Raw genomic sequence first — 19327 nt, 5'->3', positions numbered from 1 at the left:
AAATCTCGTCTGATCTCGGAAGCTAAGGAGTGTCGGGCCTGGTTAGTACTTGGATGGGAGACCGCCTGGGAATACCAGGTGCTGTAAGCTTTTTAGTTTACTTCACTAATGTTCTAACCTTTTAAATAGCCCGTTTTTGGCAGCAGATTTCGCTTACGGCCATACCACTTTGAGAACGCCCGATCTCGTCTGATCTTGGAAGCTAAGGAGGGTCGGGCCTGGTTAGTACTTGGATGGGAGACCGCCTGGGAATGGCCCATGACCCCTCCAAGTCCCTATCCTGGGTCCTGATCACCGTGAAAAAAAAAAAAAAAAAAAACAGATTAGCAGGAGAGAGGAGAGGGGAGGGGCCAAATGGAAAGAGAGACCATTGTCTCGTTTACCTCTGAAATGGTTTACTGTTCTTTTTTATGTTTTTGTGAATAAGACCATGAAGACTAGAATCTCTGACTTGAATGTTTTATTAAGTATAATAAGATGTCTGTCACGTAATGTAACAAACATAATGCTTTAATTAAAACAATAAAAAACAAGTAATGTAACAAATGTGTTTGCTCATATCTGTTTGAAGTATGAATGGATGCACTTTACAAATAAACTTGAGACTTTTAGTTACAATGTTTGCAAGATCACTGAAAAAAAATCTAAGAAACTATATTAGGGTAGGCTACTTGAACAAAGTGTAATTTGCTCATATCTGAGATATTATTCACTCTATTGGCCCCATTCGCCCTGTAGGGAGCATGTAAAATGTACACATAAAAGGGCCTTAATGGAATTTTAGAAAAAGACTTTATCTTTACCTTACTGGTAAGTAATTCAGCCTCTCTTATACTCAATACAGTTTCATGTGACAGTCTTTACCTCTATCAAGTGGACAAATGGGGAAACAGCAGTGAAAGGAATCATGTATTTGGAAACATTCTTTTATTTTATTTGTTCAACAATATATATCTACATATCAGAAATAAATAAACAACACAACAACAATAACAATAACACAGGTAACAATGTAAACAGAATAGAATTAACATTAATTATTAAGTAATTTAGCAGAAAATTTAGCAAAATAGGAACTAATAAGTTATTATTTACAGGATTCTTATTACAAGATTTATACATGTACACATTAAGCAATATACAATATACGTACTATATACAAGGAGATGAGGTAATGCAGTGCAATAGTATGCAATGTTAAGCAGATATTTACATTCACTAAAAACACATCTTTTTTTTTCTATGAGAAAATAGGTATGTGTTTTATATATGGTGTATAATGAATCGGTGAATTGGTATAAGAGGCAGATATTGTAGCAATAATGACTTGGGGAATGTGATTTGGGGGATGTAGTTGCAGATGGAGTTGGCTCTCTAGTTGTTATTTTTTTTTTCTTTTTTAGTTCCTCATCTACTACACTTTTGAAGTGTTCAAAACTGTTGAACACAACACCTTCAAAACCTGAAGTGGTGGACTTCCTAGTTGCTGGGCAATAGGTAAATATTTTTTGGCTACTTTCAGCAGCCTTGTCTTTGGAGGGCGTGTACCTCTTGCGCTGCCCACCACACTGGGGTACTTGGCAGGCCCCACAAGGCTTCATGGATTTATGAGGCTTGATTGGTCTGGATGTCAGCGCAGGAGGTGGTGTGAAAGGTATGAACCCTTGACTGCTGGATGCCCCACAGAGCATCATGGATGGTCCCTGTGGCTGTGCAGGAACCACTACCAGGACAGGTGCTGCTGACGCTCTGGGTGGGATGTACATGGCCACAGGGGGTTTAGGTTGAATGGGCCGGTTCCCAAGCATTTCCACATCAACCCTGCAAAAATAAATCATACATACGATGATGAGTATAATTCATGAGAAATAATGTGTATGACTATCAATTCACATGGTTTGTTGTGTTTAAGTTTAAACCATTCAGCTGATAAATTCAGATATGTTCACATATTTTAATAAAGTAGTAAAGTCACATACTTGTGACATGAAGAACTGAACAACTTACTTCCGCTTCTGACCATGCCTTTTCCCAGCTGCATGACGTAGGCTCTGGTACTGAACCTGAGGTCGATCTGGAGCTGGAAGGGATTCTGGCAGAGTAGGAGCTGCTGGCATTGGTTCTTCTGACAGCACTCTTTGGTGGGGTTTCACCTTTGGCATTACTGTTGCCCTGTAGTTAGCCTTCTTCTCTTCCCGTGCCATGAATGTAGAGATGGACTTGGCATTCAGATTGGGCAGAGGAATGGAGAGACCTTTGAGGATGGGATCGTCTCTGACTCGGTCTACAATCCTTTTATACTGGCCCTTGATTGCATTGGTGATTTTAGTGGGGGAGGTGAGACGACTGGCTGGTGGCCGGTTTTTCAGCATCTTAATAATGAGGTACAACAGACGACTATCCTCAGTCACCTGGGCTGCCTGAGGGTACCTCATCCAGGAAAACTTTGTCTTCTGTGCTGCTCTGGTCTCAGGTGTGTCAGCTCCCAAGCATCTGCCAAACAGGGTGTAACCCCACCTTGACTCATACCTTTTTACAAAGTTGGCTGCAGACCTGTCATGCTCATGCAGAGCACCAACTGCATTGCCAATCTTCAGCCTTAGGTCAGCTGGCACTAGGTGACGGTCACTGTTGTCTGCCAGTTCTAAAATGAGCAGGGCCAAGGCTTCCACTTCCTCCAGCCCAGGAAGATGCAGATGGCTCTGGGTCATCAGCACATCCTGCAGAGCAGGACTGTCCTCCTCCTCCACCTGTTCTGATTGAGTGAGGATGACATGTTTGTCACTGACAGTGTCCATAGGATCCTCCTCTGACTCTGCACCCATGTCTACACCCTCATCTGCCAGCTTGTCCTCGCTTTGTTCAGCCGTCTCCTCTTCTTCACGGGACTGCTCTTCCTCAACTGCAAATATGTAATGTACTAATCACCAGTGTGTCTAGGCAGTTACAACAACTAACAGTAGACTAATTAATACAACATGGCAATGCTGCAGTTCATTTGTTTCATATTATGAAAAATAAAAATGAACTATATCATACATACTTGTCATGGATAGAATATGCATGATATTTATAGGTATTTGACTGCTCAGTATGTATGTATATTGTTATAATGCAAGATTGTGTACCTTGCTGGGCATAGTAATCCCTTGCAGTGAAGCTGGTTGACTGGCACATGGCATACTCTACTCCAAGGAGCTCCTCCTCGTCTGGGTCCTTGTATACAGCAGGGTAGGGCATTGGAGTGGCAAAGTTGGGCTCGAGGACATGCTCTTTACCGAAGAGCACATCAGCCTGCTGATTCAGGCGCTGAATCTGCCGCGGGTCCATACACCACGTCTGCCTGCCATGGCCACCAGCAACCCGGAGTGATTCCATACGGCTGTTCCACTGCACAGCAAATGCAATCAGATACACCTGAAAGACATGACCATTCATGCATTATTGTACATCAGAAACTAATTTTGATTACAAAGTGGGCATCGCCCAGCAGCATGACATACAATTTGTCTTTTGTCCGCAATAGGCTATTTTGTGTGTGCGCATCTCATACACCCGGTTGATGCTATGTGAACAGCATAGAGCTCACACACGCACAGGAAGAGAGGGTAGCACAAAAGCAGGTAGGATACAGGTAAAATATGCTTATGAACAATGATGTGTAATCAATATTTATTTTAAATATTAAAGCTGTTTATACTTACTTGGAATGGCATAACTCCACATCTCTGTGAGGGAATGGCATTGTACAGGTGTGAGTGCAAGCCCTCCAAGGAATTACTGCCTCGCCGACACCTGTACTTGTTCAGGCGGACACCATTCAGCACCACCACCTTCACTGACACATACAGCTGTATGCCAGGGGGGTCCTATAAAACATACGTTGCTTATTTATTATGGTTTCTGTGAGTTTGAGTTTGTATGATTTTACAATGATTAGTTAAAAAATGTTTACCCACCTGCATACAACTAAGATGCTTGCTTGCAGTTGCCCAGTGAGAATCCACTGCCTGTGCTGATTTGAACAGGTGGATTCCATCAATGTCAAGGCCTGCAGGTCCCTTGAACTCCGTAATGATGGACTCAATTGCTGAAGCTGTCTCCTGTAACAATCATTCACATTTATTTTATATAGTGTAATAGCAATTTTTAATCTCACTGGGAAAAACAGCATCAACAGGTGTAAGACAACACTCAAAAGGCAAAATTGTAATAAAGAAGAAAAGGCTTTATTCTCTGAGGATTCTTTTCACAGACCGCAGCCACCCAGCCATGAAAAACAGACAATCCCACAAACATAATAAAACTAAGACATTTTATACAGGTTTCTAACATCTTGACCACACCTACTTAGTTTTCTGTAACTTTCCAAAAGATACCCCCTATCTTCAACTGGCCTGGACTGGTTTTCTACCCCCCTGTGCAGGTCACACTGTTCTTTGTCCCTGAGAAGCCAAAAGGCCTTCATCTGTTAGAAAACCCTCACAGAAGCACATGGTCAGATGCTACTACACATAGTTAAATGAAATCAACAAGTTTAAATGAATAAACACAAGAATGATGAATTTTTCATTAACAATAGTTATATCGCTTAAAATGTGAAATTATTTCAATAATTGGAAGTATTTCCAAAATGAAATATAGTAGTGTGACAACTTAGTTAATTTTAGTGAAGTATGTTTTGAGCTTCTTATACATAAAGATTATACATGGATTAATATTACACTTAACCTCAACCCCACGGGTGATCCGTCTGACATAGGACCTGATCTGGTGAGGTTTGAGGAAGGCTATCATGTCCTCGTCTGAAAGACTGGCGTACAACTCCTGGTTGCCCTTCCTGACTGCCTGGATTAGGAGCATCATATCGTCCTTGTAGTAGGCCAGCACTGCACCTGCAAGGGCACTCATGAACACCCCATACTTGGCATGGCTCTGTTTGATGACAACAGCATCCCAGCGGTGCAGCCAGTGTCGAATGTCCAGTCTGACCACAGTGCCCTTCTGCACCCAGTCCCCGAACAGGTTCTCCAGGAAGGACGAACCACTGTCACTGAAACAATATAAATTCAATATAAATTCAATAAACACAAGAATGATGAATTTTTCATTAACATTTCATTAACATTTCCCCCCTGTTTATCATTCTCTGATAACCAACAAAATAATAAAAATTCATTTCTATTTTCTAAAATTAATCAAACCCATTTTACTATTGAATCCCCAAGAATACAATCACTTCAAGCTTTTCTTTACATCACAGTTATACTCCTTCATATTTGATTTTTGTATACCTGATCACTCTTCTTTAAACTTGTAGGAAAAGAAAGGATTAAAAATGAAATAAGCTTAGGCTGTTTTTGTAAGGATAGGCCCTTAATTTTGTAGCAAGCAAGTAAAGGTTTATATAAGGCCGGGCTAGGTGAACAAGCACTGTTATTGCACCCCCAAAAACTATAGTTCGGACCCTCGGTCACCTCAATATAAACAAGAAATAGTGTAGTTATATTTAGTAGGAAAACAAAGAAAAAGGAAAAAGTAGATACAAAAATATCCCTCAATTCAAACCCTGTCCTTGTATGCCACCTCGTAACACGGATGGCTACTGTTTTTAACCCTCTTTATACATTATCATCGTCCTCAGAAAGAAAGAATTTAGAAAGTAAGAAAATCCGAAAAATGAAAAAAAAAAAACACCCCCCAATTTACCACGTTACTGTAGCTCTCGCTACTTCCACCGTCTGCCTAATTTTGTCCATCCTTGGGATAAACTGAACAGACATTCCAGTACTCGTATTCACCCATGGATAACAAAATTGTCAAAATAACACATACAATCATAACTCCTATAGCCTACATTCAGCCCTTTCCATTAATCCACTTTGGTTGTTGAAAATTAACTCTTACTTTTCCATTGCAGACCGACTATCTTTTTTTGTTTATGACCGTACTTCACATCATTGAATAGATTTTATACTTTTCCTGAAAACATTTACACCAATCAAATCATTAGATCTATATCAATACTAAGCCCTAGTTTGATTTAATCAGATAAAATCATCAACATCATCACAAAACAAATTATTCTGCTAAACTTAAACCATTAGTTGGTCCACATCCTCCTCCAGGTGTGTTGACCATCTCGTTCGCCCCATGGACATTCCGTCTTCACCAGGGTGACTCTTTACGAACCGTTGCAATGGGCTTTCCATCGTTGGCAAGGGAGGGTACGTTACTAGCACGTCCTTGACCCCTCACTGTCCTTCGCGTCGGCGCGTGGGGTTGCTGAGGTTGGTTGGTGTAGTCTAAGGTCAGAGGCGTGGACCCAGATGTCACCCTCTCCAACCATTTTCTGATCATTACAAGATTTTTCCTTATCCCGACCGCACCTCTACTGGAATTAACCATTTCCTGCCTGCTGTCACCTGTGAATGCAGACCCTAGCTATTTTGTTATTGACCGCTTGTCTGGCCGGTCGTCCCTTTTGGTGTGACCTGTTGAATCAACAGCCTGAAACATATTGTCACCAGATAATTTTGCTCACTGAATGGCACTGAAAACCCTGAAAGGAAAAAACACTCAACCCACTTTGCCCATGTCAACAAAACAATATTTATACATTTGGAACAGAATCAGTTCTGTTCGACACAATCCATCCTGACATCCTGCAAAAGGAAAGTTTTAAGTTATGCGCTGCGCAAGGTGTGGCACCTCTCTGCCACAATAATAACCCAGTTTACTGGGCACAGTCTGCCCTGTATCAAAAGTCTGCATCCTCTCCAAAGAAAACCAACGTCGAGGTTATTGTCAGATAGTAAAGTACACATAGTTTCTTTTGTCTGCTGTGCTCCCGCGTCCTTTGCTGACGAATCTGAGCACTCAGGGTCCTTGTTGAAACAGTCCCTGGTATTAGCACACTTACCCGTGCAATTGCATTCATTAAATTTGAACCCCTTGGTATGTCAATTGTTACCATCCCCCTTTTGATGCATGATGCACTTAAACTTCTTGCATCAATTTAACATAATGGTGTTTGGGTGAACAAAGTTTTCAACACTAAACCCAAACGCCGTCCTTCAGCCAAATTTCCCCCAGACATCTTTCTCTGCCTCTGAAACAAAACATTACATTCTTCACTCCAAGCCACAATCTCATCTTCTTATCTAATAATTTGAAGGGAACTGGCCCTGAGTCTCTGTTTTTCAGGCCTTTTATCTAGTCTCTTAAGTCAGTCATCTACAAACATTTTCCAATGTCAAAGTCATCAATTGTTTCTATCAGGTCAGGTTGTGGTGTACAGACTTGGTCAGTATCAGTCAAACAACATTCTCCTCTCTTTGTTCACAATAATCTACAGAGCTTGATGATCAAATTTCTTTCAAATTTGTCATTTGCCTTAACCCATCTGTAATGATAAAACTCTCTTTCCAGAGGTTAATGACACAACACACTATGGGGACAGAATAGCTCCCCTAACCTAACACATACCAAACATGAATTAACTCTCACAAAACATACAATGCTGTCACCATCAGACACACACACACACTGACACCTGTCTATGAACTCATATTCATATCTTCTGGTGTTTACTCTAAACATATTTAAAAATTAAACAAGATTTTAAACTTCTCATTTTCCTGTAGCTTTTATCTAATTTTACATAGTCTCTTAACCAGTTTCAAAAGCCTGTCTGTTCATTATTCTTTTTCTCTTAGAAAAGTCAGCTGGGTTGTTTTGGTTCGTTATCATTATTTTGCTTCAGCTTGCTTTAGCAGGCCCATAACAGAAAGACAGACAGAGTACCGGCCCTTCCTCCACTCAGCAGTCTCTCTCACTATACACAAATAATCTTTTCAACAGCCTCCTAAGACTGTAATTTAGACAAAATCTAATAATAATTTCATTTCAATAACCTTTGACCATTAACCTTTATCCAGACTTTTCTTGAATCTACAAAAGCTGTCTTCACCTTTAGCCACCACCACGTCTAATGACCTTCAGGATTTAAAACTTACAAAACATATCTTACATATCTTAAAGACATATTATTTCAATATCAACTTCTATAATATTTTCCCTTGCCCATAAGGCAACCAACATCATGTTCCTGATAAAAATTAAGTTTTGTTACTGTCTCCACAACAAATAATGACAATCACCTCACGGTCTCAGCTGGCTCTTGAAAGCCCATTCCCATCAGCTCTTTATCTATAATCTTCATCAGGGTGTTGTCCCCTGGCATGGTTGCAAACACTTGTCATAATGAAAAACAAGCCATACAATGAATGCGGTTTCTTGCAAGTGGTATATAGAGGAACTCACATTTGCTGGGTCAGACATGCCGTAACTCCTCACAGCCCATCTGGCCTCTCAATGATCTGCTGATGCTGGTGGCCACTCAGTCAATCAGCGCCACTCTCATACCCAACTCACATAAAACACCGCCATTCTGCAGATACCCAGTGTCGGCGTGACCCTCTGTCTTAGGTTGACCTCTGGCCCTAGAGAATCTTACCCGTCTTTGAGTGATATCACTTCGTGCACACTGGTAACCGCTCTTCCCCATAACAGAATCTTTTACCATTTTCTTCAACATAATCTGTTCTGGAGCTTAGGAAAGGCACATTCAAGAGTCACCAGAGCCATTCGGACTGCCTAATAGTGTTAACACAGGGAGACAGGTTAATAACAACAGTATTTAATCACTTAAATATTTTAAACATCTTCAAATCAGCAAAATCGCAATACTGAGCTTACACTCAGTGAATTTAGTTATCACAACGTCCATTCAGTGTACTGTTACATCTGTAGCCGGAGCCATCGGCCCTGTTTCATGGTGGAGGCTAAAATCAGACAAAGAAGTTACTGGTCCTAAACTAGTCAAAAATGTCACTTCTATCGTTTAAGACTTCTTTAAAGTCATTCAGTTTTACTTTTAAAACATTTACAAATTTCCCTTTAAATGTATGAAATCTGAACTGCCTTGTATCATGATTTCTTTTAACATCCATGTCTATGGTTTTCAACTAAAACAATGTGCCTTGCACAGGCTCAGACAACAGCTTCCAGCTGACATTGAATGAGAGAGAGACTCTGAGGCATTCAGGACTGGTACACTGCATTTCTCTTCTAAAATCAAACTTTATCTACCATCTTTTAACTTTAGCCCAGCTTAAGGCATCTTTGCCAGAATTTACATGTATTTTCAAACAACCATATTTTACATTTGTCTTTTGCCCACATCAGGGAATTTAGACATTACATTACAAATTTCCTCTCAGATCGTGTCTCTGTCGCACTGGACGTCTCAGCCACAGCACACACCAGATTCAGATAAGCAAACCATTTCAGCCAATCATAAGCTTATCTTTTGAAAGCAAAACATCAGCTCCTAGTTCTTTCATGGTCAATACTATTCCTCCACGTTCAAAACACTAACAATTAATCTAGTAATACTGCTTCTACTTATTTGATCACATTTCATCTCAATTTTAGTTGTCAAGTTCTCAATTACTTTATTTATTTATTTATTTATTTTCCCCTAGGAGTTTATCAATCTCCAATTAGGATTCACACTAACTTTTGAGGCTGCTAGCAACCTCCGCTTTTGATAATTTTTTTGCATTTATCGTTGTAAATAATCTGTCAGATTAGTCTCTCTATATCATCTAAACCCTTTTAAAGTGTTCCATTAAAAACACAATCATCCTTTTAGGTACCGGTACTTTTAAAATATTCTGCAACTCATTTGTTGGAGTCATTATTATCTGTAATTTTACATCAACCTGTATTCATCAATTCACTAGCTCTTTCCTTCAAAACGATTCCCTTAAGACTTAAATCTTTCAACCTTCTTACGACTTCCATCTATTAACTTTCCTTTAACTTTCTTTTCTCCCTTGCACATTCTTTTCACTTTCTTTAGCACTGCGTTCACATTCTTAGTTCTTTCTCAGACGAAAACTTTAATATCGTCATTTAAATACTGTTCTACTTTCAAAAACCCACATTAATACACGTCACTTTCACGTTATCACTTTCTTTTCTGAGTGTCCATTTACAATTACGGGCTAAATGGCCCACTGACCACAATTAAAACACTCACTTTACCTATAGTTTGATCATTGAGCTTGCAAACAGCTCCAACTTACTGCACACCCTTGAAGCAGTGTGTCCCAATCAGGAATGTAAACAGAGCCACTGATAAGCAGTTCTCCGTATTCTTTTACAGTCCACCAGTGTGGATTCAATCACAATAGCCAAATCATAATCTTCATCATTATTATTGGCATAAAACATAAAGTTTCATAAGTTGCAACGAAAATCATTCAACATATTCTCAGGGGTTTTCACTAAACATTTTCTTTCTAAACTTCACATTTCTTTGAAGTCAAAGCTTCAGAGCACAGCTGCTTACAACGTTTGCTCTCTTCTGTCCTACTGTTTGTTTCAGGACTCTTCATAAAGTATAAACATTTGTACTATATGCCATCAATTTCATTAAAACTGTGTTGAAACAGTATTCCTCTATCAAATGGTTAGGCTGCAGATTCAACTTAATATTATCAATATTTTCTCAGTCACACTTATCTCTGCTGTTTCACAAAAAAAAACAAAATATCATATTACTCATCTCTCAATCCCTAAATCGCACAGGCAGCCATTATAGCTGCTTGCTCCTTCAACTCTTGTTATGAAAATTCTCTAGACATCATTATTTTACCAGTAAAATAAAATTGTTTCCCATTCTGCTTAATAAAACTTTTGTTCATCTTTATATCATGTTAATCCCTGTTAATCATACTCAATGCCTTATTTTTATCTAAAAACTCACTTTTCATACCATTTTTAACTTAATTTCACTTAACAGGCGTTCATAAATTGTTCCATGAACTCTATCTTCCCCTACATGCTAGTTCCTTCTGCATCTGTTCTCTTTTATCTGCAATCCAACAATTCTCTGTTTATAATTTCCATCAGGAAAAACATTTTATCTTTCCCTATCTTTTTCAGTCATACATTTACCACCATAATTATTTCTCATCTGACAGAAAATTGGTGTATAAAAATTATCTGTTTTACTGTTTGATGATCCCATTTTGGCTGAGTCCCCCCCTCCTGGATTTTACTATTCGACACGTGTCTTAGTGTCTGTCAAACGTCTTCGACAGACCCGATCTTTCCCTTACCCCAAGATCGGTCGGGTGGTTTGTAATTACGTTTCACTCAAAAACTTTCTATAAGCACTTTCCAGCGCTCGATTAATTCTGATTTGACGTGGCTCTTCCGTCCACCTAAATCGATTTGATGTGGCTCTTCCGTCCACCTAAATCGATTAATTCTCGGGTTACTAGCGCTTTTGAGTAAAACTAATTAATCAATAACTGTGATTCCCCTGAATCACCTGTGGGCTTTCCGTCCACCAACGAGCTAAGTGAGGTAGAAACTGATCCGAATTCCTCAGATCAATTCTTTCCCTTACCCCCAAAAAATTGTGATTCCCCTGAATCACCTCTCGCTCGTACCAAAGGCAGACACTCAGCCAGAATAGTTCATGTTCACTCACAATTATCAAATCACACTTAAACTTCAATAAAACAATTTGCCGTGTCTTACCCAGATGCTTTTTCTCTGTTTTTTCCCGCAATTGCCGCGGATTCTTTATGGTCCTGGTGGAAGCTTCCTCCACTGGCCCTGAATGCGGTATTGCTCTCTCTCCCGTAATCTGTTGAGTTTCTATCTCAAACCGTCGAGGTATGAGACGGCCGCCTGTTGCTGCCGAGGTTGTGCACTTTCCCGTCAAATCCGTTCTCAGGGCCAGGAGAAGAAGCGTCCGCACAGGATCCCAAACTTCTGACACCAGCTGTAATAGCAATTTTTAATCTCACTGGGAAAAACAGCATCAACAGGTGTAAGACAACACTCAAAAGGCAAAATTGTAATAAAGAAGAAAAGGCTTTATTCTCTGAGGATTCTTTTCACAGACCGCAGCCACCCAGCCATGAAAAACAGACAATCCCACAAACATAATAAAACTAAGACATTTTATACAGGTTTCTAACATCTTGACCACACCTACTTAGTTTTCTGTAACTTTCCAAAAGATACCCCCTATCTTCAACTGGCCTGGACTGGTTTTCTACCCCCCTGTGCAGGTCACACTGTTCTTTGTCCCTGAGAAGCCAAAAGGCCTTCATCTGTTAGAAAACCCTCACAGAAGCACATGGTCAGATGCTACTACACATAGTTAAATGAAATCAACAAGTTTAAATGAATAAACACAAGAATGATGAATTTTTCATTAACAATAGTTATATCGCTTAAAATGTGAAATTATTTCAATAATTGGAAGTATTTCCAAAATGAAATATAGTAGTGTGACAACTTAGTTAATTTTAGTGAAGTATGTTTTGAGCTTCTTATACATAAAGATTATACATGGATTAATATTACACTTAACCTCAACCCCACGGGTGATCCGTCTGACATAGGACCTGATCTGGTGAGGTTTGAGGAAGGCTATCATGTCCTCGTCTGAAAGACTGGCGTACAACTCCTGGTTGCCCTTCCTGACTGCCTGGATTAGGAGCATCATATCGTCCTTGTAGTAGGCCAGCACTGCACCTGCAAGGGCACTCATGAACACCCCATACTTGGCATGGCTCTGTTTGATGACAACAGCATCCCAGCGGTGCAGCCAGTGTCGAATGTCCAGTCTGACCACAGTGCCCTTCTGCACCCAGTCCCCGAACAGGTTCTCCAGGAAGGACGAACCACTGTCACTGAAACAATATAAATTCAGCATGTGTTCTTTGTTTTTTTAACATTAAATGAATGACAAATTTTGTCAGGGTATATGGATGTGTTATTACCTACCGACAACAGTTGTTATCTGCTTATATGACAGTTGGTGCAGGAGCCCTAGCTCGTTCAAAGCGGCCCATCAGACCTTTGGCCATACGTCTGTAACACCCCTCAGACTCAGCTGCCACCACCACTGTGGTCAAGAACTGGCCCCACTCGTTCAGCACACTGGTGACATACTGCATGGTGCCCTGACCATCACCATATATCTTCTTAAGGACCTGGAAAACACAAAGCAGAACATTAATTTGATAATTTCTAACAATAACCTGTCTGTCCAATATAATTTATATGAATTACAATGCATGTACATTTTGTATCCATCACATTTGAACGCTGAACAGTGAGGCCAAAGTCCCTTATTCAAAACAATAAGCTGGCTCAAGTCACTTTAAAGGGACTAAATAAATATTAAGTCTGCTTAACTTCATGAATTGATACAATACACATACCTTTCTTGTACCATCAATGCAGAGGATTTCTCCAGTCACACTGAGGACTGAGGCTCTGTACACAGGCATCTTCTCCATCTCCATGATCATGTGTGCACGCCTCAGCACACGGGCACAAGGAAGGGGAGTCCGGGGCAGAGGAGGGGTGTAAGTACCAGCAGCTTTGACAAAGGACAGGATGCTCTTCTGAGATGATGCAGATCCAGCTGTGTGGGCTTCATACAGAAGAGTCTGGTACAGGTCACGGCGCTCCACATACCACTCATCATGTCCCTGCTGCAGCACTCTCTGGACTTTGTTCATGGACACACTGTTGACCCTGTCATTCAGAAGAGTAACCACGCCTTTGTCAATAGCACGCTTCCCACACAGTATGGCAGGAAACATGCTTCTGATGGCCGGGGCCAAGTTCATCAGAATCTTGGGACTGTGTGCCAGCCAAATGTACTGCTGAACATGATGACTGTCTTCATCTTCACTGTCTGCGTCACTATGTGTCTTACTCACTGCCCGCCTCATCTTTTCACAATGTGAACACTTCAGCTTCTCCGTCAACAGGGTGTAATTGTACTTCATCCCACACACTTGCCTGGCATAACTACCAAAGCCTTTCTTTTCAAGGTATTCACCTGGTGGTGCAGGGCAGTTGGAGCTAGGGCAGCGGATCTTGGCTTGCATCACACCAACTGGGCGCCAGAAGAAGGCAGGGGTTGTGAAAAAGGCCATCATGTTGGGCAGTCCTCCCTTGACAGAAGTAGGAATTGGGGGAGGGTGGAATTCCATCTTCTCCTTTAAAAGCCTTCTCTCCACAATCTCTCCTTTGGCATTCTTGTACCTGGAAGGCCTCTCAAACAGACCATACATCTCATCACATTTCAGCCACTTGATGTTAGGAGGAGCTATACCACTGGCTTGTGTAGATGGAGGTGGATGCTCCCAGTATTTCTGCCAGCCCTCGAGCGAGATGTTACCAGTTTCTGAGGCAGAGGTGTCAACAGGGGAAGAAGGTCTTCCCTGAGATGTGCTGAGGCTGTGGGAAGAGTCCTGACTCACAGCTGGTGTGAGCTCTCCCCAGGTGGTCAGCTGTGTGGAGACCGCTACCTCAGACTCTTCAAGGACAGTCTCTGTAGAAAAAATCAGACAAAATGTATTGAGCACATTGCTTAAGATGTGAATATAATGACAAACACAAGCATTATCACAATAAACAAAGTTTGTTTCTATTTTCCATGTTATCAGATCCAATTTTAGAGAATACAAATTATATTTAATACAAACATTTTAGTATAGAGCTGCTACAAAAAATATAGGCAATAGTGTAAAAAAATATTGTAATATAATAAAAAAAAATCCCACATTTCACATAAACAAATTAAATTGATTTTTGTATGTGTTATCTAAATGCCAACAAAGCATTTAGACATTAAATCTGTTACACTGAAAAAGGGGCAGCTAGCTTGATAATATCCCTCACCCTGCTGAAAATTAAAGTGAAATACTAAACCTACTGTCGTCATTATCGGTGCCATAAAATGTGTGATATTTCGGCAGTGTATTTAGTCAGATGTTTGAAATACATCAGTGAGAAAATGTTATATGAATTTTAAAATAGAGTTATGGCTTGTTAAATGTTAATTACCAGCAGCTGCCAACAATTCAGCATCACTGGCATAGTCAGGATCCTGCTGGAACTTAGAAAGGGTAGATTCAGCCTTCTTTCCTCTGTCTTTCCTGGACTCCTGTTCATGCAGAAAATAAAGAAATTATAGAAAAACACATACAGAGTTGTATTGTACCACATAAACACAAGTACTTACACTGTTACCACTTCCTATGTCTAAAGCACAAGCTTTTGTGCAGAGTAAACATTGATGATTTTACTATTGACGGTGCATTAATATGTCCCTAACCGATTTACACATGCACTACATTTTTTTTATAAACAAAACAGTAAATATAATTTAATCTCAGTTAACGGGTCAAAGTTACCTCCAAGCGTTTGTCAAGATGAAAGGTGACAGGCGGGAACTCTCTGGCATACTGCAGCAATCGCTCCTTTTGCCACTTTAGGAGATCGTTCTTCTCACCCTTCTGGCAATATTCAGACAGCAGCCATATGACCCAGCCAACATCATTTTCGAGCAGCCACCTGAAAGACTGTCCTGCATATTTGCCGAATGTGACAACTAGCTGGCCTTTCCACATTTCCCCTCCAGCTTTCTTTGCAGCAGCCTCCGCCTTTTCAGAATCCAGACAGCTGGGGTCTACTGCTTTGCTGGGGGCCACTGCCACACTCTTAGCTGCATCCGTACACTGCAGCTTGGCCTCTCCCTGCCTGTACAGACGGATGCATGGGTACAGGTGCTGTTTTTGGTGGCTGCTCAGCTGCTGTTTCAGTGAGAAGCTTTTCCCACACACTTCACACACATGTCCCTTTGGACCATGAAGCTGCATGTGCCGAGTCAGGTTGGACTTCACAGAGAAACTACTGCCACATACACTGCACTTATGTCCCTCCAAATCCATGCTTTTTATCTGTTGTAATAAAACAGAAACAGATTCAGATTAGTTTCTTCTTTTCAAACTGTACAGGGGACTAAACACTGGAAGACCAGGAGATGCAAAACATGTACACAAGTAACAGTACTGCTATTACTATTACTTAAAGTAGAAGTAAAAAGGTATTTTGTAAAATATTAGTAATTTTAAAAAAATACTACACAAGTACTGAGTAATCTTTATGGATGTTATCTGATTTACCTTTTAACCTGGACTTGGGTAACATCTCTCTTTGTACTTTAAAAGGTAATTTTGAGTGACTTTTAATTTTATATTATCATCATAGTTGCTAATTTTGTGTTGCATTAATGTTGCATTCTTTATCATTAAAACATTAAAAATATAAAGGATCCATTTGCGATCCATTCCATTCTGAAGAAACAAACAACGCAGTTTACATGCTTCGTCGTTGTTGCATTATTCATTAAGATAATAATTAATAAATGCACGCACAATTATCCGTGAACTTGATAAATGTTGATAAATGTTTTACTATGAACAAACAAATGCCTTTCAACTTATGTGTGCAAAATTCAGAATTAAATTAATGTGCAGCAATTTGTACAAATAGAGAGTCTGTAGGCCTACTATACGTGTTGTAGCCATTAAATAAGCGTATTTAGTTTCATATTTGTTAAAATATTATAATTTTTTTTTATGTTGATTATGAAAAGTGAACAGCACGAGTAAGATGCGCAATGTATTGGGAGACATAGAGTGGGTCAGACATGATTTTGACCACTTCATTAAGTTTTGTTTTGTAGAAAACCTTTCTTTAAAGTGAATTTCGTTTTGTATAAATTGTTTCTTAATTTATATCATTTTTTTAATCAACCAATTACCTGGATTTAATAAATAAGAAGCAAATGCGCTGGCGCGGTCACTTGCATTGCACGTGAACTGGAGCGCATCTCATCATAAATTAACCGAAACTCAGTGTATGCCTCACAGATATGAGAAATACATCTAAAGAAAGCTTAAAATGTCTTTAAACGAAACAATTCAAATGTGCACGGGCTCGGGTAGGGTCGGGCTTGATTTTTTGGGCCCAATCTAAGCTCTACCTCAAAGTCTCTGTGCGTGTGTATGTGCGTGCGTGTGTGTGTGTCTCATGGCAATCCCATGTTTACTGCTTTAAAATGCAATGTTTGAGAGATGCTTGGTGTTAAATCTAATATGTTGTATAGTCAAGTGTTTTATGGATATTCATAACATTGCTTCTATGTAATGTGGTGTAGGCTATATGCTACCTGGTCATATTGCTTTTGGTTATGTTTAACGTGATGATTACGTGCTGAGTATACGATTATTATAAATATATGTACTGTAGGCATTTCATATACGACTGACTGTATCACATTTAATTCGGATATAATGTATATTGTGTCATATGTTGAATTACCCGCCATGTACATGTTTTTATAGTTCAACATGTTTGTCATATACATAGCCTATATCATATATATTTTTTCTTTCTACTCTTGTTTGATGTTTCTTATATGTAGAATTCAGTATTTTTTTTAATAGCTCAACATGTTTTTCATATGAATTTCTCCTTTGGCAATTGTATATTTCACATTATTACAGGTTCCTTGCAACAGGGGACTCTTACCGCAGCTTTGCCTTCAGCACCGGGTTGGGCACAGCACTGTATCTAGTATTGTGGCAGAAGTGGCAACGACCATTTGGGACTCCCTGGTGGAGGAGTATATGCCTGTTCCCACCACAGAAGATTGGCGGAAAATTGCAGCAGAAGTTCTACCATGGCTGGAATTTTCCAAACAGTGTAAGATTTATTGATGGGAAGCATGTAGTGATCCAGGCTCCCAAAAACTCTGGGTTACTATTCTAAAACTACAAAGGGACATACTCTATTGTCCTTTTGGCAATTGTAGATGCTAAATTCTGCTTCCGTATCATAGATGTTGGCAGTTATGGAAAGAGCAGTGATGGTGGGACTCTGGCTAATAGTCCTTTCAGTAATGCTCTCTACGCTGTGTTGGCTTACCTGAGGACACGCTGCTGCCAGGAGCAGAGCACGTCTTTGTGGTAGATAAAGCCTTCCCTCTTCGTAGAGACCTGATGAGACCCTTCCCAGGTACCACCCTTCCCAGTAGACACAGGGTGTTTAACAGGCTTTCATGGGCAAGACTGACTGTGGAGAATGCGTTTGGTATACTTGCAGCACAGTGGTGAAAATATCAAAATTGAAACTACTGCGGAAAAAAAGACACCTACATCTTGGATGCCCTTGAGGTAAGCTAAAACATACCAAAATTTTATTTCAAAGTGAACTATCCTTTTAATGCAGTCAAGAGGCATTTCTCAAATACCGTCATAGCACCATTGAGTCTTTTCAAGCGCTCTCACTCTTGCTTCAGTATTTTGTCTGCCTGGCTGCTTGCTGGGTGTGCCTGGTTAAATGCTGGGTCTGCATTGCTGAAAGCTGGGTCAGCCTGGATTCTCAGGACTGACTGGCTGCTCGCTGTGACTGACTGGCTGACTTGCTTTGCCTTCCAGTTTGGTTTGCGTTTCTCTTCAGTTGCCATGGGCTCCCTAATCCTTTTCCGGCGTGTTCCCACTGCTGGCTCTTGCCTCCATGAAATGGTTAAAAAAGCCCATGATGGCACTGTACTTCCACTGTCCCTCTGCTAACCTCCCGCCTATAAGTTATTCCACTTCTTTCTACACTCCACTAAAAATACAAAACACAAACATACATACACATCACACAGACATTATCATTATGCATAATATAAATATATAATTTGGAAATACACACGCGAATGGGTGCACTCTATTTTTACACATGTATGTCTGTGTACTGTGTACACACTCATAATTTGTATTTCAATATTTCAATAAAATCATCCAACTACAGGGGCGCTGGAAGTCAGTCACAGCTGGGAGTGCTGAGATAAATCCGGTCTATATAGTGACGTCATACTAAAAGCTCTGCGACATTGTTTTTGTATTAATTTGAATGGCCAGGATCATTTATATTTAAGTTTTTAACAATATTTTAAACTAAATTTTAAAAATGTTTTAAAGTACAAAGAGAGATGTTACCCAAGTCCAGGTTATTATAGTTTATAATAAGGACAGTGAGGATACAAGCACTTCATACAGACGAGCATATATGGATACCGATACACGTTCACTTCGCAGAGGTTATGAGACAGCTGTCAGTCTGTAACTTGTTTTTACTACACTCCATGATTATAAACCACAATTATATCATTTTAAAATCATACTATCTACTCAGTCATATCCTATTTATCATTTTACATCTAATGATTTTAAGAACCCCACACAGGGCAGAAAGTCAAAACGATGATATAGCTGTGAAATGCACACAAATAGAATTGTGATAAACCCATGGTACGCAATAGAAGCCTCATTAACAAGTGTGCATCAGTTTAACAACTTTAATTCTTACAACTGCTGAA

At 39.9% G+C, this 19327-nt stretch overlaps 2 protein-coding genes across 2 annotated transcripts; both read right to left on the bottom strand.

Annotated features, from left to right (window-relative positions):
* Positions 1-709: 709 nt before the first annotated feature.
* LOC307149482 (uncharacterized protein) lies at positions 710-8245 on the bottom strand (the record flags this gene model as incomplete). Its single annotated transcript, XM_079855825.1, has 8 exons — positions 710-732; positions 1214-1821; positions 2008-2902; positions 3129-3417; positions 3705-3869; positions 3960-4103; positions 4732-5053; positions 8163-8245. The coding sequence occupies 8 exons, from the start codon at positions 8243-8245 to the stop codon at positions 710-712; spliced, it is 2529 nt and encodes an 842-aa protein (XP_079711951.1).
* Positions 8246-12493: 4248 nt separating this feature from the next.
* On the bottom strand, positions 12494-18427 carry LOC307149481 (uncharacterized protein; the record flags this gene model as incomplete). Its single annotated transcript, XM_079855824.1, has 8 exons — positions 12494-12785; positions 12880-13088; positions 13320-14443; positions 14959-15058; positions 15309-15854; positions 17491-17501; positions 17887-17984; positions 18249-18427. 7 exons carry the CDS (start codon positions 18425-18427, stop codon positions 12900-12902), a joined length of 2247 nt encoding a protein of 748 aa, XP_079711950.1. The 3' UTR covers positions 12494-12785; positions 12880-12899.
* Between the last annotated feature and the right edge of the window lie 900 nt (positions 18428-19327).

This window comes from Squalius cephalus (genome assembly GCF_949319135.1).
Source record: "Squalius cephalus genome assembly, chromosome: 21".
Taxonomy (NCBI): domain Eukaryota; kingdom Metazoa; phylum Chordata; class Actinopteri; order Cypriniformes; family Leuciscidae; genus Squalius; species Squalius cephalus.
Note: the sequence above shows the minus strand (reverse complement) of the source record. Positions and strands in the feature narration are given on the sequence as shown.